Raw genomic sequence first — 24645 nt, 5'->3', positions numbered from 1 at the left:
AAATACACTGTAACATCCGTGTCCTCTTGTGATAACAAAGTAAAAAACATTAAGGTTTTAACAGCTGGAACATCAAATGATGATCCTCACAGAACAGTAACAAAAGCACTGGTTGAAATCACACTCCAAGTATTTCATTAGATGCAGTGTATGATCTATGCAGCGACTTTAATACTGGAATCCAGCACTCAAGGCTAGCTCTGGTTCACTGTATACCTGCATTTTAAAACGTTCCATTTTTATTTAATCCACTACTTAATGTTCTTGCCACTACCCTCTGCTTAGACCATGCTGCCCCGAATTAGCCTCCCTTCAATGACTGACATCACTGATGGACAGCCTCTGGAGGGCCAATTCAGATCTCTCCATAACAGCAGGGGAGATCATTAGAGGACAGGGAAAGGAATGAACATCAGAAGCAGGAAAGTAGGAACGAGAGGCTGTGACAGAACAAGCAGTCAAAAACAGGACAGTGCATCCGTGATTGTTACAAAATACTGTTCAAGCGGCAGAACTGGCACGTGGATGCTTGTTGCTAAACAGCTCAGTGATTTGTCACTGTAGGTGTTACACACATACAGAATTCAGCAATAGCGCAGTAAATGGTAAAACTGAGATCACTAATTTTACAGCAGTGATCAAAAGCACCTTTCCAATGCTTGCCAGTGCAAAGCTCACGTCCAAAATGATGGGGCTGAAAATAGTTGTCAGTCAGCAGAGGACTTGTGAGAACACATGTGAATTCCAGCCAGAACTTCTGACAGAGAACACAAAGCGCCATTTTCCAAGCAGCACTTGAATAGTTTACTTAAGTTCCCCCTCTCCCTCGCAATCCCTCTTTTAAAGTAGTAAAAACAACCCCAAAAACCAACCAACCAAACACAACCAAACAAAAAATGAAAGTAAAAAGACTTCATGGGAAATATTTTTAAAAGGTGTTGTCAAACACCATTTCCTCTGTAACAGTATACAGAAGTCAGCTTCCAACAAGATGACATATCATATTTGCCTTTCCAATACTTTTAGGGTGCAGTTCAGCAGTGTGAGCACCAGGTCTGCATTTACAAAATGTGTGCTTGTCCCCACAGGCAAGTAGATATTGTACCGCAGCATCCGCTTACACCTGTAAGCTTTGTATACCTAGTTGGTGTGTATACACCTTGCAAGTACAAAACAGGCTCTTGCCTTTGAAAACCACAGTACTTAAAATATCTAAACCATTAGACTTCAGATCTCTTGCTTTGGTATTGAATCAATAGAAAAGTTACAATGCCATTCTTCAGTCTTACACAGACTGAGTTATTAACCAAGAAAATAAAAAAAAGTAACAAGTCTCAGTATCCAAAGAAATCTACAGATACATTCATCAGTATGTAGTACATTACGAACAAGGAGGCAACACATGGAATCGCTGTAGTTTGAATATAACCCAAGGAGTTGTAGGAAAGCCCGAAAGTCTTCCTAACATTTTTTTCTCATCTAACATTTAATGTTACTGTAGCAATGATATAGCAGCTTCTACTATGTTACTTCCCAAGCTGTACACTTTAGGTTTGATTGAAAAGGGTGGTGGGAAATGAAGGGCCTCTGAGGAGTTCAGCAGCAACACTTAAGTGCATTGAAAACATTGATAATCTGTGGCACGTAGGAATGAATGGATTACACAGGATACTTCTTTCTATTTACAGTATCATACACTTGCATAAAGTCTCTGCTGCATTTTTGTTTTTAGTACTTAGCCTGTGGCAAATCACAGTAACTTTATTCAAAGAAAAAGGAAATCCCATTTTCTTAAGACTAAGTGACTAATGGGTATTATTTATCCTCGTTTAAGCTATCTACCCCTCTGAACCCCATGAATCTCAAAATCTAATTGGCACAAAAATATTTTGGTAACTTAATACAGGAATTGATTGCTCTTGATTGTTTAGCTCTTGACTTAATCATTACATTCACTGCTGGAGAATTACCCACTTTGCTAGATGTCAGAATTAATACATTTTAAAAAGAAAACAAAAGAAAACCACACCAAAAAAAACCTGAAAGAAAGAGTGACTTTGCTGTTGGGTATCTGACTGCATGATAGGAAATACCAAAGCAATGGGGAATATCACAGTAGTATCATGCTGCCTCCCAGATACCAAAGACTACAGCGAGCCTTCACAAATAATTATGTTTATGGAAGTAGTAAGCAACTCAAATTCAGCAAAAAACTGCCTTATCACCAGGCTTAGTAGGGCATCAGAGCCTTCAAAGCAGTTTCTGGTATCAGTCTGAAGACACTGGGATTTCTGGTTCCCGCTGATGCAGAGGCAAATTAGAGGGAAGTGGGAAGAAACATTGTACACAATGTGACACAGCTGAAAAAGTGACATATTTGCACTTGAAGATGCAAAACAATTAAATGATATGACTTTTGTCTCTGAAGGCCGGAGGCATTGCCCTCTACTTTGCAATAGATTTTCATGTAAGTATTTAAAAAACTTCAAAGAAATCGAATGTGTAACATCCAAGCAGAAGGACAATGCAGAACAAAAGAACAGAGTTTGAAGGTCAATGTCAAATCCTTTACAAGAAACCCGGACTCATTTCTTCGCTGGTAAACCCCTGTCACCAGGTCTAAAGAGCCTTTACATAAAAGCAAGCAGATGGATACAAGTATTAAATATTTACTAACTTGTATAGAAAAGTTTAGCTGTGAGACTGAGAAAGAAGGGCAGAGTTGCTTTCAGTCAAAGGACTGCATATTCTTCTAGAAAACAACAAAAACACAGTAAAACAAAACAAAAAAATCCAACCAACTATGCCAACTGATTATCAGTTTACTAACTTTTGTGCTTAAGTCCTCAACTAAGATATTAAAAATGCACTTGCAACACCTGAACACAAAACAGCATGTACCTGCTATGACAAAATTATTTTTCTTTCCAGCATACTCTTCATTAGCTTTTGGTGCCACAGCTGAAGGAACGAGATTTAAATCAGTGAATGGCAAGTGTCAGCAGGCAATGATTTGCACTACACCGGTGGCTCCATCTTGATCATCCTTTTCTTCAACACCTCCTTTTCTTAACTTTTAAATTTAAAAAAAATCAATCTCCCATTTGGAAATTCAGAGCCAGGCCTGATTTTCTTTGTCATCTCTGGTCACACTGTAGGATATCTTCAGAGACCATTCCTATTTCTTGCCAATTCCATTCGTTACTTTTGATTTGGAGTGCCGATTCCTCCTTCTAGATGAATGGCTTTCACTGTTGACTGAATGTTTTGGTGGACTATTGTCAGCACCTGCTGAGAAATAAATATTTTTTGACATATATATATATATATTTGACATTGTCAAACTCTTATCTAAAAGACAGCAAGGCTTTCTAGAGCTACAATGTTTACAATGTGGATTATTTCAGGCTAACACAAACTGGTTGATACTCGTACACCATCTAGTGGCCTATTTTCTTGTTAAAAAAAAAAAAAAAAAAAGGCAATTCTTAAGACTTCTGTAAAATTCTTCCTCCAAAAAAAAAAAATTTCAGAAGTTTGCTATAGCAGAATATAGTGGTGAAACATCGTCCATTTTGATGACATCAATAATTAAACCTTCGCATTTTTATTATTGGCAATTGGAAATTAAGAAGTACAGACACAAGGTCACAGATCCTTGTAAGAGTACATTCCTTGTTTTCAGCCTTTCATATGACAGACCATGTTTGACTCTGGGAAAGCAAAGGGAGACAATGGGGACTGAAACAAGAATTCAAGAGCAAAACATGAAAAAGTATGAAGTTTGTAATTAATGAAGTAACAGAAAGTCAGAGAAAGATTTGTTTGGCCAGATTTCTCCAGCATATATAAATGGGAAAAACATTTTGAGTGCAAGCATTTTTTCTCCAAAATATAAAACCCCAAAAACTTACTAAACTGAGAACAAATTAATATCAGCATCAAGAAAAATCATGTATGAAATATAAAGAAGCTCCACTACAGGTTCTTTTCAAGTGTATGATAAATAAGAAATATTTTTAATGACACAAAGACCTGAAGCATAAACTCTGACAGAGGTAACTTCTGGGTGTGAATCTTGATATTTGTTCAATAAGCAAGACCACACTAAACAGTTAACAGAGGAGGCAGGTAACCTAACTGACCTCTAGTGTAGGGAAAAGAAGTCAGAGAAGGAGGCTGCCTTCGCTTAGGACAGAGAAAGCTGTTTATGACCACAGCACTGCATTGACCAGGCAAGTGTCAGCAAGAACACAAGCTCCAGGGCACATTCTTGACCGTTTCTTAACAAGCAGGAATAAAAGCACAATGCACATTGTCACGTTTCAAATCAAATACGCAATGTTCAGAGAGAAAACCTGTCCACAACAGTTATGAAATGCATAATGCCCTAAACCTACAAGAATAAAGACAGAAAAATTCAGTTGCTACATTAAAAAATAAATACATTTCCAAGAGTTAGAAGAAAAAAAGGCAGCAAAGCCACATAGCTTTGCAGATGGTTTGTATGTGTAGCTCCTGCAGGGACGTTTAAATAAGTCCAGATGTCTCCAAGGTAAGTTTCTCAAGCTTCATTTCCTAGTGCTCAGCCTTAATGCTACCACTACGAGAATATAGGTGCAAAAGTGCCAATACCTCTACTGAATTTAGAATGAAGCCAGGAAGCATCTGGACTGTATGGGCTGTCTTCGCTTTCCGATAAGGTCTGTAAAAACAAAGACACATGTCATTGGGATGCTGGGTCTTGTGGTCAGCGCTTCTCCTGTTTGCAATTAGACTTGTAAATTTAAACTGTGGCAGAAGTCCTCATAAAACATTCAGCCAGTACTTAGGACTTTTCCCTTCCCAGTTAGAAGGTACAACATCAATGATACAATAAGAACTCACCCTTTGCCACATGATCTGTTGTGTAACCAAGTATTCTTAATATTCCCCTAGCATTCCACCTGTACAATGGGAACATTAGCTAACCATTCATCCCTGAATGCTTTCCTAAAATTACAGCCTCATTTTGAGTAACTAAGAGGACAGCATTCTTTAGAAACCACAGTGTAATTTGGGATCTGTCCAAGGCCCGCTGAATTCAGAGTTCTTTCTATTGACTTCAGTTAGACTTTGGACCATCCCCCCTCACCCCCATTTATACTAGCTCTCGTAAAGAATTCTAATATCTATGAGCATTGCAGTTTTAACTCCGGTATAAAACAAAACCAGGCTTCTTAATAAAGTACCTTTTCTCGGTGGCCGTAGTATTCTGCGTACCAAACCATACCATATAAACACAGGAAGGTTGTAAAGGCCTAAACAAGCGGGGGAAGAAAAAGAAAAAACAATCTGTAAAACTTTTTCCAAATTCCTTGCTGGTTCAAGGTTTCAGAGTCCCTGGAGATTCCGCATTCAGAGACTTTCATGCTCTGTTTCTCTCTTTTGTCAGGATGAGCGAGACTCGTGCTTCAACTTCAAGGTACACATACATTCTGCCACCACGGGGTATGCAGACCAATTCGCAACGGGAGCACGAGAACACATACAGATCACCCACATGCATGCCAGATACACTCTCAGTATGATTTTTGTCCTCACCCTGTACATTCATCATACAAAGGCAGTTGGTAGGTACTTGTAGGTATATTATCAGGAACAACCAGTCTGGGAAAAAAATTAATTTTCCTTCGCCCTGCGCCATGCTTCAGGCTGGGTTACATGTTTGATTTTGTGGTGCTCTGATCCGGGCAGCAATTCAATACTTTTATCTTCTGGAGTTTCAGGAATAAAATTGTCATGCTAAATATGAGAACAATAAATTCTGACTCCCTATCACCTGTTCAAACTGTGTTCCCAGCTAGAAGGGAGCAGTATTTATCTGTCAGCCCATTATAAATGCCTTATTTTTCACTGACCATTAAAAGTGTGTTTGGCATCAGAGTTACAAGTCTGGCAAGACAAACATCCATTTACTGTTATAAAATGGGCATTTCATGCTGCATTTGCAGTAATCACACTGAAATACAGAAAGTTGCTGGCTGAGTGAGAACGATTTGCCTGATAAAGCAGAGTTGTTTATGTAGTTGTAAGACTTCAGTGTGAAACAACATGCATTACTTATTAACACTACTCATTTCATTAACTCCTGTTCCTTTCAGTGGGCACTAGAGCAAGCACCACCAAAGTTAGCCTCAATCAAACTGATATTTTCTCCCATTAAGATAAAGCGCTCTATAACTAGTGTTTGTTTCGTTAAGCCCTGGTAAAGTGGGTATATTCTGCTATGTCAAGAAATAAGAAAAAGTTATTCTAGTCCGTTCAAAACGATCTAGCGTTTGCTTTTCCTAGGACATCCAGAGCTCTTTACACGCATTCCCCGACAATGATCCCCTGCTGCCAATGTTCCGGAGAGGAAGCAAATAGATGTTTTCAACTCTTTTGCTATGCTTTATGTTTCACATGAGAAATCTCACTTACCACACAGAGAAGCCAAAACACAACATACAGTATTTGTGTTTTGGAAAAAAGATCCTGTCCGAACTTTATGCACACAATAGCTTCAAGGAAAGCAATAACCCTGTGGGTAAACGAAAGAGAGGGGGCAGGGGAAAGTCGTTACAAACACTAAGGATTTAACTCGCATGTTCACAACCCAGACCCCAGACCGTCAGCTCTAAACAAGCACTACTCTCTCGCGAGCACACACCTCCCCAACACCACCATTAACTGAAATTCTTTGGGAAGTTTATTTTTCTTTCTATACTTTTCTTCAGCATAAAAGCATACAAAAAGTGATCAACTGGCAGTTTACAACTCCACGAGCCTCTGCTTGTCCAGGGAACAGCAAGAGTGTGTGCCAACAGCAGATAATTTTTGTTTATACCTACCACTGTGCTTCAGATAAAGCTCACCAGATAAAATTTCTTTTCCATGCTGAACAACAAACAGACTCTCTGTGGATGAACTAGAACTGTGCTGTGGATATTTCTCAACTGGATGTAAATTTACTACCATTCTAAATAGGCTACTTTGCTTGTTTTGGATGGATTCTAATGAGAAAATTAACATGAAACAGCATTTCAAACTCTCTGAGAATCAACACATTTGCTCTGGTTTATGTGTAAACTCAGGTCCACACTACAGTAACAGAGGACCTTGGGAGAAATGTGAGAGGAAAAATTACAGTATTTACTTTTCTCTCTGCCATTATAAGAATCAAAACAAGCATCTCCAGCTCTCTCCTCATACCAGATGGTTACACCTTTTCAGGCTCAAGGCTATGGAGGCTTGTCCACCACTTGGTGTGGAACAACAGGTTATGAATCCAAAGCTTCCTCACCTGCCATGGAAATATATTTAGTTTGTATCGGTCCTGGACACAAAATTACACTTTTTTAACAAATACAAGTGTAGAAACATGACTGGTGCAGCAAAAGTGTAGAAAATTGACCCTTCTCAAGCTGAAGCAAGTCATGAAGAAAACTATTAAATTTATAAAAGTTTAATACTTAACTTGTTCAATAGTAACTTAGAGGTTGTACATATGAGCACATGCATGAAAGCCCCTCAAATGTGCGCAGGCACACTTAACACCAGGTCAAGTGTTCCGGTCTCCCAAGCTCGACGTGGCAGGTCATGTTCCCTACCAGCACTCTCCACAACCAGGAAGCTGCCACAACCAGCTCTACTGCCTGGCAGACAGGACCCAGCTCTCTCCATGAAAGAGGGAGGAAAGATGTGGGCACGACTTAACCACTTGTATTGCAGAGACGGTCCTGGTGCAAAGAGTAAGTTACAGCTTTCTCTGTACCGTCTAATGTGACTTGGAGCATGATGAGCGGCGCCAAAACTTAGAATTGTGAAAGTAACACCTAACTGACCAATCCTGCAAATTAAGGAGGTGCATATTAGTAAAAACTTGAAAGCAGCATTACTCTGCTGGGTCACCAACTGATTTTCTTTTTTGGTTTTACATTATTATACTGATCCAGCTGCAGATTAAAAAATAGTTAAACTGAACTACAGCAGTGGGAACAGAAAGACCACCATCAGGAAACAAACATATGAGAGTATGACATACTCAAAGGCACAAAAAAACTCAATAGGCTATTTTCAACAAGGACTCAAAAAATTATACAGCTGTTTGTGCTGCATTTATACATTCTTTCCATTATTCTTGTCAAGAATACTTGGGTTAAGTACGTTGTACAATAGGACAGCTATTACAGTTAAAGAAGTGGTAAATCAAAAGGTAGAAGAAAGCTAACAGTGAAAGGTGTTCGTGTCCTACTAAGGGTGATGAGAACACTCAATAGAACTAAAGACACTGGAAGTTTTTATTCAATGAAAACGCTTTGGTAACATCCTAACAGATATTTCTCTTTGAAAGGCTTCATCTTAATGAAAATGGTGCCATTTCCAGCAGAGATGTTGCATTGACCTTGTTCATGCCTTACATCACCTACTGTCATCTATTTGAGAGTGACACTATGCTGTACGACAAGTTGCAGAGAACACAGTTTCCTACTAATGTAAGGCACTAATTTTAATTATTCCCATGGTTAAGCTGTTACAAATTAGATTTGTGCCTTTAGAAGTGTGTCTTCATCACCACAGATACGAATATTCTATATACTTAATTTTAACTGCTTCAGAAATTATATTCTGGACAGTTGTATTACTAGAAAAGTGCTCCTTCTCCAACAAACAACAGGAACTCCTAGCACTGCTTCTGTGGCAGATTACAGAAGTAAGCAGTATCAAGAAGAACACTTATTCCATGCACATTTCCTATGATTAGATTGGACTGTAGATGAATATTCCATTGCAATTCTTGTTATGTGATCAAAAAGAGGTATTTGGGCATCATATATTTACATATATGACATTAATGTGTTCAGTGATGCAAGGATGATGGTTTGACGCAAAGATGATGGTTTCCATAATCCTTAACAATTTTTCAGAGCCAGAAAGCAAACATTCAGCATCTATTTCCCTTCAGTTTGCAAAAGAATATGTTTACATTCTTTCTCTTGGATGAAACAGAAGTTCACCTACCTTTCTTTCTTTGTAATGTAGAATTTGAAAATTGTTCACCCAAAATGATAAAATTGTTTAAAATGTGTCTTCTACAAGACTCTAAAATTACCACTTATAGTTGAGAAAATTTAATTTTTCATATAAACATCTCAATTCCCAAATAATCTAAATACAGATTTCAGTAACGTGCCTGTATTCAAATGCAGATCTCCAAAACACTAATACAGTTGATCTGTAACCACCAAGATGTTTATGCATAAACAGAGCATGGTTATTTGATTCTAACTGTAAATTAAGTAGTCGCATTAATTGTGTGATTAATTAGTTATTTTCAGCACTAAAGAACCATCCATACCAAACCCAGAAAGCAGGTTACTCTGCCACGATCATTAAAAAAAAAAAAAAAAAAAAAAATTCTTTTTCAGGACTGTGCGTGTTACAGACTCTCTTTAGAAATCAACGTTAGGAGGAGGGAGATCCTCCCTAAGTAAGGAGGTTTAGGCTTATAGAAAATATATATCACCTCCTACTCAGCACCAGAACTAAACAAGAACAGAGTTACTACTTTTTTAATGTCCATTAGATGTTATGGTCATGAGTTGAAGACAGTAACAGATTCACCCAGGAAGGTGGCAAGTCAGTGAAAGAAGTGCATATTTAAGCCCAGCCAAACCCAAGGAGACATGCGTCATATTCTCCAGGGTACGTTTAAAACAAGAGTAGGTATTTTTTCAGTTACATTGCAGCACACTCTGCTCTTATCTCAATTAAATGCTGAGAAAGTGGTGGTATTTATGGTGGCGTAGCGCACCTGGAAACATGCCTTCCAACCCAGCACTGTTTCTAAAACTCTAACATCCCTAAGACTAACAGTAAAGGTGAGATAAGTTTGCCAGAGCACTGCCTCTAAATTAGATCTGAGTATTTTATGGCTCATTGAAATGCTATTCCAATTTAAAACAGTAATAGATTCTTCTACTAAATGCAAAAATGGTTCAGACAATTCTGGAAATAAGACATATACTAATCTTGACAAAGAGAATGAAATGGCCATCAAGAATTAGCTTCTTGAATAGTTTATTAAAATACATGTTAAATTTTTTTCTTTAAGATGTGATTTAGGATGTTTCATGTTTTCCCATTTGTAAGCTTCCAAGACATAAATCAAAAGGGACACTACTATGCTGCTTATTTACAAGAAGTTTTTATAATCCTACAATAGCATATGCTTCAGGTTTCCAGAACATTTTAGTCAAGCCATCTAGACAAGGAAGTTCTCACCAGAAGCAATCATGCAAACTCTTCATTTCAAGGTCTCCTCCAAGAGACACGGTGAAAGAGACTGTAGCCAAGGTAACCACCATGCATAGTATCATTCCTTCCCTTCTTTGAGAATAGAATAGAAATAGCTGATAACTGCAGTTTGTTTTACTGTCTTCCGTCGCGACTCTGCTAACAGCAGCTACGCCCACATTGATGGCCAGGTAAACATTGCTCCGGTGACGGGCAAGTGGTAGAGGCAAGAGCTTTACCCTTCTCGCCTGACTGAGAATATGGGCAGCAAGGCCAACGCTACTTTGAAGGAGCCTAGCTTTACCCAGCAGTTTCTAGTTCTTCCTTCTGTTCTTCTCCTTACTTATTTTACCACTTCCCATTTTCTACCTCCAAATCCAGAATTTTCCTTTCCTCTGAACTTGCAAAGAAGAAAAAAAAGAAAATCTCTCCATACTGTTCTTTATACTAAAAACAACACAAGACAAGGACTGGCTTCATGCAAAGCCTCTTCCTTTGCTGGACACATATTAACACTTGCCCAAGTGCTTCAAGAATGCAGCAAGAACACTTACCCAAACACCCAGCACTGAGTTCCAACCCTCTTGCACTGTGTATCTGTGAGGTAGGCATAGTATTGCCTGAGAAGGGAAACAAAAAAATTCTTCAGTAAAGCTGAAAGTCCCCAGAGTACTGACATTTAGAAAAAAAAGTTTATGTTACAACTGTATCTATACTGAAAATGAAGTGCTGATGGTTAAAATCCCATGCAATAACTCTGGATGTCTACCAGATGGCTTCAATTCTAGTAGGACAGATTATTACATAGATCAAATAGCTTGAAACAACACAGAAAACAATCCTGAGAGCAAAGACTGGGAAAGTACCCAAACCAGTAGGCTAACAAAGCTACGTATTTGTCTCTTGCATCTCCACTGAAGCTCCAAATTTTTAGGCAAAATGCAACACCTTCAAAAGAATTAGAGAATCCTCCACTTTTTTCCACAGTTTTTCAATTAATTAACAAGTGCGTTTTCTTGAGAGATGTGAGTTTGAATCTTGAAAGAAACTGAATATGACTATTTTACATCCTGGGTGAGCGCTCTAACCACTGGTATGCTTTCCTGTCAAGAATAGAGGAGAATTTCTCACTGTTCTGAAAACAGACTGGAGACCATTCTGCTCTGTTCTGCATGCTCTTTATGCTCCTAAATTTTAAGAGTTCAGAGAGGGGAATTCCAAAGAAGTGGAACCAAAGTTCCTTTTCTCAGTCTCTGACTCCGATTTCCACTGACAGATGGGGAAGATAAGTGTTATTAATTCAACAATACAAGGACTGTTTAAGAATAAAGATTTCCACAGGTTGGCAAGTGCCACGAAAATGCTTAAAAGCTCACCTATACAGGAGCTAGGATGTTTAAGGTGATTTAATAAACAGTGTGAAATTGTGGCACATAACTTGAGACACTGACAGCTGTATTTTAGGAATAACCCAATGTGTGACTGCATTGGTTTATTTTTTAATGAAATAAATTTTAATTAAATTTATTTTATTAAATAATATTTATTTATAAAATAAATATTTGACAAATTAAATAAATTTTAAGTAAAAAAATGAATTGACTGTCCAAGGTAACATCACTTTACTTGTGAATGGGAAATTCCCTGCCTCTAACTTCAGAACTGTGTGCATTCTGTCTACCTACAGCTATGTCTCACGAAAAAAAAAAAAAAATAAGGGGACTGCTAACAACATGAAATAGTGTGCATGACTAAAAAGCAGGTTAATGTTTCTACACAACTGTTAATACTGCATATACACTGTTCTGTTACTCACAATATGGTAATGGTCTATCTTTTCTTATAACTTGCTAATATTTCCTGTAGACAAACAGAACAAGGAGCTCAGTTATAAAAAACAAGAGCTCTATTTTTCTTCACCTACACTTTCGTGAGCATCTGACTCATCAACTTGGATACTTTCATACGCAGTCCTCAAGGATAACATATGCAGCTAACTCACAAAACAGGGAGATGCTCTACAAACAGAAGATGGAACACACTGGTTCTGCATCCCCATGGAAACATGGTTGTTTATATACATTTCACCTTATTAGTTTACTTCTCAGAAAATACACTTTATTGAAAAGTGGTAATTGTTTTGTTTCTCATGGTGGCAAAAGCATAATTTCCTTATGCACAAACTATATGCAGTTCTTAGGTGCCTAGAAGTCAAGCTACTTCAAACTGAAAAAAAAACACCATGGCAACAAAATTACCTTACAGTGGGCGCTGTAATGATTCCTATGAAGAGAATTCTCCCCCAGCTTAAAGGGTGGCTTGCTTGGAACACAAAGATATGTTTCAAAAAGAATGTGTTCAACTCAGTCAACTAGAAAAAAAAAAAAAAGGTAGTTAATAGTGTTCAACTTACATAACTCTTAGTGAGTTACTACAGAAAATGTGCAAAGATTAATATGGAAACTAAAATACATAAGGAAAACTATTTATGCTTTACTATAGCCCTGCTGGTTAGATTGAGGCCTTAACGAGCATAAGATTCCTGCTCTAGGACAAGCAAGGAATATACGAGTAAAACAAAGAATTCTCCCCTAGATATCTGTATGAAAGTATTTGCTGTCTTTCCAGAAACCCATTAAGGCACGAGACACTAATTCACACTGCAGAGGTCTTCTGATAACTTTCATATCTTTAATCAGCTGTGAATGACAGAATCAAATTTGGTAGAGAAGTAGAAGAGATCATATTAAAACAAAAATGCATATCAAACACTTCTGGTTCTTTTTTTAAAAAATTAATTCAGCAAATTTAAAAAACAAAACCAAACCAAAAACAAACCAAAAAACGACCAACAACACCCCCCCCCCCCCCAAAAAAAAAACCCAGAAGTTTTGGTGAAGTCTGCTAGCATTTGTATGACAAAGTACCAAAGCAGTTTGGACATATTATGGAGCCTTGCTGGGTCAAGGCCAGATTCCTGAGTAACACTGACCCATCCAACAGTCAATGGGAAAGAAAAAAAAAAAAAAACAAAACAACAAAAACAAACCCACCCAACAAAAAAAAAACCAAAACCATAAAACTGAAAACAAACCAATAAAAAAATCCACCCCAAAACACCACAGTTTTTAAAGGTTTAGTGGTTTTAGCAGTTTTTAAAACTCTATCAATTGCAAAAAGCAATCTATGTCCAGTACAGCAATCTGTAACGTCTGTTTTTTTCCACAGATTCTGTAATTACACTCCTCAACTATCACATAACTCCCGTGAACAATGGCCTGATCAATTCTGTATTATCAATTCATTTAACTGTGTGTTTTGATGACAGACATACGTTGCATTAGAATACCTTCTAGCCAAACACAGCCAACAAGTAACTGAGCTGATAGCAGCTTTGATCTCACAGAATTTATTTCTTACCTGCCAAATGATCATGAAAAGGTAGATTCCAGCCACTCTTTGAAATGAAGACTTAGGGTCGAACCAGCGGACATAAGTCCAGCTGGCTGGGGTGAACTGTAATACAGCTCTTTTGATTTTCCCTGTGGTTGTGTGAATGTCCCTAGAAAAAGAGAATGGCTGGAGTAAATACAAGCAACATGCAAGAAAATAAAAGCAATAGCCATATTACTGGCGTTTGAGAACAATCACACTTTTTCACTGGACAGCAGAGATCTTCATAGACACAACTGTGTACCAGGCAATATTTAATTTATTAAGAAATATAATCTATGAAGCATTTCAGTCAGGGTGCATTCTGCTATCAAAGTCCACCCTCCTCTGTCCTCAGAAACGTTTTGTAGTTAGTTACTAACATTCTCTCCATGAAGGAAAGAAACAAGGACTGGGATTCTGCAACCCCCCTGGAAAATCTAGAGAGTGTTTCTTCCTAGTCTAGCTGCCACTCCTGCTATCCCAAAGACTCCCTGTTCTAGAGCTCACTGACACCAATGCTTCAAAAATCTGTTAGATTCATTAATTGCATAAGGGGCTGGCTCCACAGGTTTGAAAATACTGCACTTCCAGCACACACAACCCCTGCTGTTCTGATATTAGATGCACGTAAATCTGGAGAGATGTGAGCACTATTACCAGCTAGAAGGCTTTTAAATTCCCTTCTGAAAGGGGATGTGAATGGAGGTTCATCTGACAGATGTGTTACTGGTTCTTGCTTTTGATAACATTAATTCAGATGAGCAACAGCATCCAAAGGACAGGGAATCTAAGAAAAACTCAGTTTTCTCTTCTGAAGGAAGACTAGCAGGGATAGAAGTCAATTTTCACCCTGTTATTTCCCTGGCCCTTCTGGACCAAAAAAAAAAAAAAAAAAAAAAAGAGATTCAGGTTTGCTATTTCTGATGCTTGCGTTCTTTTAGACTAGCGGGATCTTACGTAAGGGAGAACCTTCTAATCTTTTAAGATTTGCATTTATTCAATGAAAAAAGAAAAATAAAACAGAAGGGCACAAGCAAAAGCTTCTCATTCTATGCAGCTCTTCTTCATACTAATGAAATCTATTCATGCATTTAAAAGAACGCGAGGAAAAATTATTCCACAAAGACAGTAAAGACTAGTCCTGCCATAGATATTCTGCTCTTTTAGCTTCCAGTAAACTCTCTAAAAAGAGAGAAACCATCAACTCTATAATGCTTATTATTCCTCCTGAATTGAAATGCAGGAAAATTTAAGTGAGACTAAAGGCTGGATGGTTCTCAGAACAATTAACAAATTTGTAAGAAAGGAAAGCAGTACAGAAGTTCAAGTGGCGTACCAATTCAGAAATCAAGATTTGAGCTCCTTTTCCATCTCACAAGGCAATATCCTTTGGCAATTCATTGTACTTGATCCTGTTTCATCTAGACCATTGGTAACATGCAGATAACCATGTTTGCCACCAAATGGCAGGGAAGAAGGGAGGAGAGGGGCAAAAAACTACAGAAGAAACCATACCTGGCCAGCTGGGAACTGACACTATGTCACAAGCTGTTGCCCTTTTACACAAGAAACACTACTTTATTTTGCAATTACTCTATTTATTTTAGAGGGTCAGCAATGGGGTTAGGCAACTCACAAAACAGGTACAATCAGCCTGATTCCTCTTCTGCAATTACAACTAGTGCTGACAGATTGCCACACTAATGCCTTATCAAGGTGAGCCCAGATCTAGTTTAAAAACATTGTATAATGAGAAAACAATTACATTTTTTGTTCACTGCCTTCTTCAAAGTTTTACTTGTACAAAATAAACAAATAGCTTTAATACTTTATGCTTTCATTTGGCATCAATACTTGTAACTTAGATCGCGAAGAAAAATTATATAAAATCATATTTACAAATACCTGCTCTAGAGTAGCATTATTCTGAGATGGATTTTTAACATTTAAAACAAATTTACAGCATTGTTAGCACATGCATACTGCATGCTATTTCTAAACCATGTGTGTTTTATATACGGAAAGAAGGTCTATTTCCCAAGGAAATGGAGTTAATATAGTAACGTCAAATACAATGTTTATCAAGCTTTAACTTAGACCTACTTGAAGCTTGCCCAGTGATAGGTCCTCATCTCCAAGAAACGACAAACTACCATGCCCAACCAGATGCCACCCCCGTTACAAAGCAGGATGTCCAAAATGACTTGATCCCACCAGCATTCAGCAAAATTAGGCAGAAGGTGCATGAAGAAGAGCTACAGAATACAGCAAAAAGATTCTGGGTGAGGAACAGCACAGAATTCATATAAATTCACTTTTTAAGTACACATTCAAATATCAGCCTTTCAGTACATGTCATACTTTAAGGACATGAGCCACAACCACCGAAATTTGATGGGCATCCTTCCATTAACTTCAGAAGGCCTTGGATAGACCCACACAAGACATCAGAGGTTTCCTTCTCACTGTTCCCTGTTGGGGCTATGCTGTGTATAAGGATTTCACGCAGCTCTTGGCCTCTCAAATATGACACAGAGAACATCCATAGAGATGCATGAAACAAGCAAAACTACTGCATTTCTTCGAGGAAAGAAGGAGTTTTGTGCTTTAAAAAAATAAATTGAAGAGAATCTTAGTTTTATTTTTGCTAAATAGTTTTAAGAAGTATGTTTTCTAAACCAGTAACAAGATGCAGTAAGCAGAATGGATGCATTTGTAACAACTGTCAGTATGAAAGCCTGTTGGAGTTCAGGACTTAAGACTTGTTCTATTTCAAAACTCTTTCTTTCATCTACTATTTTTTGGAAATCTAGTGACTGTAAAAAGACTAAGAGTTCACCAATATTTCAGATACTACATACTTTGCTGCCATACTTGAGCCAGAATGGCTCAAGAAGTTAAGAGGATATTCCACTCTCCCTTCCTGCTTGGTCTCTGCTAAGCACTAACAATGAAGATACTAGAAAACAGGCCAGAACCAAACCAACAGACTGAAAAGCTGACACCATCTGGATGTATCAAAACCCATTCAGTCCCTTAAAGACGGACAAACGGTTTACCTCTGAAGCAGTCTCTTCCTTTTTGAACACAACTTAAATGAAGACCACTATGAGCCATTAGTAAGGCAATTAAATATTTACAGATACATTTGGTGACTTCACACTTTTGATAGAGTGAAGAACAACTGGACAGAGTTAAGGCAAGATATAAACATAATTTACTGAGAGCTAGAAATGGGTTCAGTGCCTCTCATTCTTCTTTTAGACAAAATAATTGGTTTTGTTATTCTGCAAGAAAAAATGACCGCAAGCCAAAAAAATAAGACTGACAGAGTTAGCTGTGGACTGGAAATCAAGACAGCCATGTGTTAAGAAGTCCCTTTGGAATACTCAAGGAGATGCTTAACAAAACACACAACAAACTAAAGAATATTCCTACTTCCACAAAACCAGTACAATTTTTGTCAGTTAATGTACATACACTATGTCTGTGAAAGATTATTGGTATGATTTTGTAATAACATATCTTTTGTTAACAGATGTATAAATAAAATACTGAAAAAATCAGATGTGGGAAAATGAACATGAAGAATGTTTTCTGTATACAGAAAGAATGAATACTGGTCCATTTATAATAAATTACAGTGACTGATATTGACAATGACAGTTCCTTTGAAAACTCTTGCAAAAGTATATCAAAGCAACTTGTTTTTCTTTGACATGGCTATGGGAATTTCAACCTGTAGAAAAGAAAATTTTAATTTCTCTTCAGGACCCCAGCTATATGATGTTGCTCATTATCCTACCACAGTTTCCCTTTCATGTTTTAAATTAAATTAATCTGAAAGGGACACTAGGCTACAAACTCCAGTCTGCAAGAATCCAACCAAAGACACCACAAGTTGCAGACAATAAGGCAGCAAAAAACAGAACACAGGTGTTAGCCAGACCATCTCTAAGGTGCTAGCTGTTTTCTCAGAACGAGAGACCAAGGTCTGCCTGCATCCCAACTCTAATCCGATAGTATGGAGCATGAGCCAAGTGTCCCATTTCAGAACAGGGAGCCATTAATACTAACAGGAGATGCACAGCTAAATCCCTGTGTAACTGCCCTGATAACTTCTGTAGGTTTCTAACGACTCTCCTGAATTAACTCATTCATTAAAAACCCATTTCGGTGGTAATAACCTCTCTATATGTTGAGCCTTACCCAAGACATTGTCTGTTCCAATAACCTGCCTTTCAACAACAGGGAATACTAGACACCCCATGTGGTGTCAAACTGAAGACGACGATTGTTTGATGATCAACTGAATGATAGGACTGTGTGTGAAACAAATCCAAATTTATTCTTTTCCAGAGGGAAAAAATGAGTACAATAACTAGCAAAGTTTTTTTTTGTGGACGGGTAATTGTGAAATCCCAATTTTAAGCAGCTTCAAAATAACTTAGAAAACAGCATATCCTTCAATGCCACAGAACAAAAAGATGTTTTGAAAAGGAACTCATGGCACCAGTATTTTCAAGCCCAGAAGTTTAATTTCAGACAACTAAATCCTTATCTATGATACTGAATTATAAATGTGTTGTCAGATAAGCCAAGCATTCTCAAGACAGCAAGCTCTATGGGAAACTCTGATTTTAAAGACTAAATTCATGTGTTTACATCTACACTTACTATTTTAAGTGTGACAGGTTAGACTACACTGACCCAAAAACTGATAAAAATTGGATTTTTTTTTTCTCTGAATTGTCTAGTCAAAGAATATAATGAAATTAAACTAATTTTTATAGAAATGCATCCTTGGATTTTAGGTGACATATTCTACTAATCAAGCTCTAGGTTACATGCAAATGAAAATATCTAGAGTAGCAATTAATCAGCTTGAATTCATAAAACAGATCTAACAATAAGCACCATCACTCCAAGCAACAGTCAACTGACTGAATCAAGTCAAGTATCTGTATTTTTTTTAAATCCAAATTAGGATTTGAAAGTGCCAGCAGTCAAACGATTTAAGCATGTGCTTGGGAAAACTGTGCTAAAGCTAAGCGACAAAATTAAATCAGTGGTCATCCAAACCATGGTGCAGGGGACTACAGCATGTATGATCTAGCTTAGATCCAGGTCTAGTAAAAACCACATTTTTATGTCAATGAACATGAACAAACTAGGCTTGTGGGGTACAATTTAACAAAAGAAGGGCTATGCACTCAGGCCTCACAACAGAAAACAACACACCGAATAGCGTCTTGCCGTTCCACATAGACTTCTCATGGGTCCTCACACCTTCCTCAGGGACCCTTCAACTCCATTTCACTGTACAGTATGCACGACCACACAATGCATGATACTGTTGTATCTGGGGTAAGGGGATCATGACAGTAGAATACAGATATTGCAGGGTGAAAAAGGAGGATAACTGCTCTGAATCAGGGAATATTGGTCAAGATCTGAAGTAGCAGGAGTGTTGACCCCTGTAACAGCAGAAAACAAATTATTGATGGCAACAATAGGCTGGCCTAGACTTCCCTCCTGTTCCAGCAGTACTAACTCACTTACCTAAACCCCAGCCTGCTGTTGTTCACTAATGAAACTGCACCAATTGCTCAGCAACTGGTTTAGAAGGCTTGAAACACAAATCTATACTGAGAACTAATGAGTCAGCCTTCTAGCAACATTCACACTTCCCCCCAAGAACAACTCGGGTCTCATACATTTGCTTATAATTAAGATAAGTGGGTGGCCTACCTCAGTGAGTTCCCAGGTGATGCTAATGGTCCAGCACAGCCCGTAGCTGCGGATCAGCAAAGCCTTCATAGCCCAGCCCCAGAAATGCCCAAAAGCAAATATATCAAAGTGGCTGAGGATTCTCTCCCAAGTGATAACATGACAGTTCACAGCGTACTCCTGTTAATGGGGAAAAAAAAAAAAAACAAACAACAAAAAACTTCAATCAACAGGCAACTTCAGAAATTAAGTTCAGTTCAGAAAATTAGAATGAAGAAACTTCTTTCTATCAAGTGCAACAAGCCTGAAACTATAAGAATATTAAAATCAGCATTACTCTGCTTTCTTGTCCTTCTAAACTCTGCAGGAAAACTTTCAATATTAAGACTCAGTATCATCACAGTACAGCTCTAATCTAAAGGGAGGCAGAACAGACCTTGGTGCCTGAAGGAGCATGTGTTTCTTATGTGACAGAGGAACAGCAGGAGCAATAAAATCAATAATAGTAAAACCAGCAAACATACTACAGAAAATAGCTATTTGTTTTTCTTTGGGGTCTTGATTTGAAATAACCACCTTTCCCCATTTTCATCCTGTCTGATGTTCAGATGTGGCTCAACAGTGACTAATCCTCACCAGTTTGTGATGTCATATTACTCATCTCAATGTTCATTTGAGTATCTTTTGTGTCTTATTTTCCTCATGAAAGCAATTTCCCAGAACACATTCATATTAAGACATTTCAGTCACAGGGCTGAATTAAAAGAAAAAAATAAAAAGGAACTTGCAACTGTTTTGTCACAGATGAGTGGCAGGTTTCTTAAGAATATTAATTAATATTCTAGTCATCAATAACAAAGGAAATGTGTTCTCTCATCATGTGGTACAGTAAGTGCTAGAAATCACTGCACAACAACAACAAAAATCTGTATGCCATCAGGAGGCTGCATCTGTGGGGTTCTGTCTTGTCACTGGGCACAAACTGAACTATTCCCAACTGGAAACACATTTTAAAAAAATCTCTGCTCTCCAACCCTCCTCAAATATACATTGCCACCTGCAGGTGACAACACAGCACTGCTCAGTGCTGTTGAATTAAGAAAGGAGTCTCTTTCAGGCCAGAACTATCCTAATCCTGCATGAATGAACCACGATCAAGTTGAAAAGGGGATGGCAGAGGAAGATTTAAATCCCGTTCTCCAAAAGAGAAGAACACACAATTTCACAGAAATACTTCTATCAGTAGGCAGTTAAGTCCTGCTATGAAACTGTAAACAACCCTTACTGCTGGTGCTCCCTAAAGTGAAGGCATGGTGTTGCTTCTCACACATGCCAGCACTGCTGGTCACTCAGACAAAGGTGCATGACCTGTCCCAAGGATGGCAAAAGCTGCAGATTTAGCGCAGGTACTCAAAGAGATCTGAAACTAGCTCATCTGCCAGCATGAAAAGCGCGGAGTGCACAATGGAAGGCGCAGGCTCTTAGCTGCAGCATATCTGAAACTCTATGATGAGTGAACACTATGAGATTACTCCAAAAGTAAGCTTTTTTCCAGGGCTCCTGCTTTTTTGATTTTATTTTTACTGGAGCTTTTCCCCCGCTCAATCTCATCTTTCCAGCCGCAGCTCTGCCAGCCATACAGTGAAATGTGTTGAACTTTCTTTTATACACAAGCAACTTTGCCAATCCACTGCAGCCTTCATTATAGTTGCACTTTAAAATTTTACTCCAGCTTTAAGTGACAGTATCAGGATTGCAAAGTAGTACAGTTAAGTTTCCACTGACTGCTACAGTCAGGGAATCTGCTGTATTGTGGTTCTGTGCCAGTAGTAACACTAGTCCTCCCCTGACTTGAGTCTATTTATCTCTAACTTAAATGACAGGAAAGCCAGGTGAATCTGACTTACCAACAGCTCCCTTTTGTTGCTCAGCAACATCACTAACCCCCATGCTCATGCTCCATTTAGCAGTGTCTCCTCCCATCACCCTAACAGCAGGCTGCCCACGCCTTGCCACCACCACCACAAGTCTCCTGCAGACCAGAAAGCCACAGCCCTGCTCTGGATGCTGGGGTTGCACAGCACATACTGCTGATCAGCTGAGATGCAACACCTGAAGCATCCAGAGTTTTTCAGGTAAGGAGCTTGTATGCAGCTCTCGCTGTCAATCATCTGATGTAAGCTTACTGCACTGTAAAGGTTTCCATTCCTTCTTACATGCTAGAGGGCAGGAGTGTGCAGCCACTGCTGATTAGGTGCTGTGCGGTAGTTTGCATATGCAGTAAATTGCTACTTGCCAAAGACAATCAGTGTATTTCCTTACTTGAGGCACGGGTCCAATAACAGCACCTACCATACCACAGGTGACCATGGTGCATCGATGCGCAAACCCAAGGGCAAGGAAGCATGCTGGTCAGGCGGTGGGCAGTAATTTGGTGCGATAGTGAAGAGGACAAGATTGGAAATTCTTGCCTCTCCATGCAGTAACCCTCTTAGGCTTGGTGCTGAACCACTCACACCCTCTTCTGCCTGCCTCCCAACATACCTCACATATTTCTCCCAGGCCTCCTTTTACTATCTCAACTCCCTGTGCTAGTGTCCTCACCTGAAGGGGAATGTTCTCTGTACTGAAAACTCTTTGCAAGCTGCTCAAGAGGCAGAAGAAAGAGCCTAGCTTTCCATGACGCTCCAGATAATGGTCTACAGAAGTAATGTCCTAATGGTAACAACACCAGTGCTTAGCTGGGTGACTGGAAGGCAGCAGAGCCCTGCAGTTGCTGTACCCGGATTTCACATCCTCAGTAGCATGCCAGTCACGCGCTAAGCTCAGAGCAATAAGCAAGACCAGAGCCCTTTGCAGCATTGTGGCATCAAAAAAAAAAAAAAAATTATCTGGGGACACAAACACCATACAGGCCTCATTTAGAAACTACCTTGCTAAGTCTATTTTCAGTATCCAGGCTCATTTCTAAAGCAATCCAAAGCCACCCTACTGCAAACATCTCACACTCCTGACTGGGCACCCATTTGAACATCTGCATTAGAAAGAATACAGGCAAGACTGTTTTTCACAACAACTGATTTCAGTGCAAAGAAATAGCAGTTGACAGAAAAGGCTCGTTGACTCTGTCAAGTATAGGCACAAACTTGCACCACTCGTGCCACTAAAATTCAGATTTATCCCCTCTCTCACCATCTCTAAAGTAGCCAAAAGGTCCAACAAAGTGCCATGGATACATACCATAATATCTGCTTCCCTTGTGGCATATCGAAGATTAGGATCCAGCCAGTACATCACTGCTTTTACCTGCTCAAAGTTAAGGAAGAGCACGAACACCAGGAACAGAAAATAGAGCACGCTGAGACCTGCAGAAAGACTCAGCTTTAGAATCATGTTCACTCACAAAACTCCTTGGGACACAGAGAGTCCAAAAAAGCTGCTTTCAAACTGTTGCTCTATACATGCCCGATTTGCACAAATGAGTTTTCTATATACCGTGGCTACATGCAAAAAAGCCTAAGAGACACAAGTCAGATGGTAATCTCTGAGCACCTAGCACTTCATATCACCTCCTGTTTCAAGTGATATATGTGCTCAATTGCACGAACCAAATCAAAACAAAATCAGTCTAATCAGTTTAAACATGAGTAGTGCAAGGCTGTGACCAGGAAGCTCTTTAGAAAGAGGTATATTAGGACCCCAGGATTGGATTAGCTCTGCCTCTTTGCTTTAAGTATTCTTGGTCTCTCTAGTGCAGGTCCCTAAGCCTATATGCAGATTCCAACAAAGATCCCACCTGGCAATTCTGAGTTATGCTGGCAACAGAGTCATTATAAATACAAACTAATGCATTGGAAAGTTTCCTGTTTGAAGCTCTTAAAGGTAAAGATGATTATGATTTGTTTTCATACCATTATAAATTACGATACCCTACTGCATCTGGGACTACAGCCTCTCTCCTCCCAGTGCCTGAAGATAGATTTTTTTTAAAAAAAGAAAAACTTGTTAGAAGTTAACAGTCCTAGGTGCAGATCTGTGGGTAGATGAAGCGGCTCCTGGAGCATATCTTTACATTATTCACAAGTTCACAGCTATCTAAGACCACATTTGGAAGAAGCTTATAAACACTAACACTATTTCCACAGTCTAGCAGTCAAACTTACTTGTGTCCTGCAGCAGTGTCATGGAAGGCGGAAAGAGTAATATGAATAAACTTAGTATCTGCCATCCAAAATAAATTATAGCAATTCTGAAAAGAGCTTTTAAACTAGAACCAGAACCCATGTATTGTTAATCCTTACTGTATGCTAGAGTACACACACAAATAGAAAGTACATATACACTGTCCTCTGCAGTACACCCTAAAAACACATCAGGTAAACAGATGCCACACTACTACAAGTAGTACAACCTGCAGGCAAGGGTGCATCCTGAAATGTCGAGGACACACTACTCCTGCCTTTCATCTGCTGAACAGGTCTGAGTCCTCAAGCGTGGCTAAATAAGCCTTGCCAGAAGAAACAGAATTACACAAGGAAAAATGTTGCCCTTGATTTTGCGTGCAGCCTTTTCCCCAAAGTACAGGAGGTCAGGCTCCGACCGTATCAACACTGAGAATGATCTTTTAATTTACATTTGCTAAAACCTGAAGTGAGTAGTAGGACCTGTGTCTCCCAAACTTCATATGGAGCAGGATTCTTTAACGAGTACTATCTAACCACTATTATCCTCTCAATGTCAACAGATGAGTAATCAGCTACTTTGGGAGGCTACTTATTTTTAGCTATGTAAGGTGGCAGGAGAAACATTCAGTCTCCTTAAAAAGAAACAGCTCAGCTTTTAAATCAAATGTGCGTAATTCTCTGCAAATGTGCTTGAAGTCTGGATATGCTCTGTGAACCCTGAATTATATAAAAATAAAATTCCTTATGATTTTGCCATGCAATTCAGATGTTTAAGGAGCAGAATTTCATTCAGTAAGTTCTGTAGTTAATACCATTATTTTCCAAACTATAAATGCAACTAATATTTACAGGTATTTTTGCAAATTATAAGTTAGCAATATATATAATGTTAAAAATATTAATAAATGTACATTAAGCTACACAATGAGACAATTTAATAAACATAAGAAGTAATAGCATATTTTGCCAATAATGAAAA

General features: G+C 38.6%; 1 protein-coding gene across 2 annotated transcripts in view; it reads right to left on the bottom strand.

Annotated features, from left to right (window-relative positions):
- Positions 1-3154: 3154 nt before the first annotated feature.
- Positions 3155-24645, bottom strand: part of PTDSS1 (phosphatidylserine synthase 1) — a 29157-nt gene continuing 7666 nt past the window's right edge. Inside the window, exons 4-13 of one of the 2 annotated variants that reach the window (XM_086465530.1) lie at positions 22723-22847; positions 19504-19662; positions 15856-16007; positions 13738-13879; positions 12576-12688; positions 10872-10937; positions 6463-6562; positions 5232-5300; positions 4636-4705; positions 3155-3291 (exon numbers count right to left, since the gene is read on the bottom strand). In XM_086465530.1, coding sequence (XP_086321656.1) covers positions 3179-3291; positions 4636-4705; positions 5232-5300; positions 6463-6562; positions 10872-10937; positions 12576-12688; positions 13738-13879; positions 15856-16007; positions 19504-19662; positions 22723-22847 — 1109 coding nt within the window. In that variant the 3' untranslated portion in view covers positions 3155-3178. The remainder of the gene's footprint in view (positions 3292-4635; positions 4706-5231; positions 5301-6462; positions 6563-10871; positions 10938-12575; positions 12689-13737; positions 13880-15855; positions 16008-19503; positions 19663-22722; positions 22848-24645) is intronic. The other variant, XM_086465529.1, reaches the window with a different exon arrangement.

This window comes from Leptosomus discolor, chromosome 5 (genome assembly GCF_034619465.1).
Source record: "Leptosomus discolor isolate bLepDis1 chromosome 5, bLepDis1.hap2, whole genome shotgun sequence".
In the NCBI taxonomy this organism is placed as follows: domain Eukaryota; kingdom Metazoa; phylum Chordata; class Aves; order Leptosomiformes; family Leptosomidae; genus Leptosomus; species Leptosomus discolor.
Note: the sequence above shows the minus strand (reverse complement) of the source record. Positions and strands in the feature narration are given on the sequence as shown.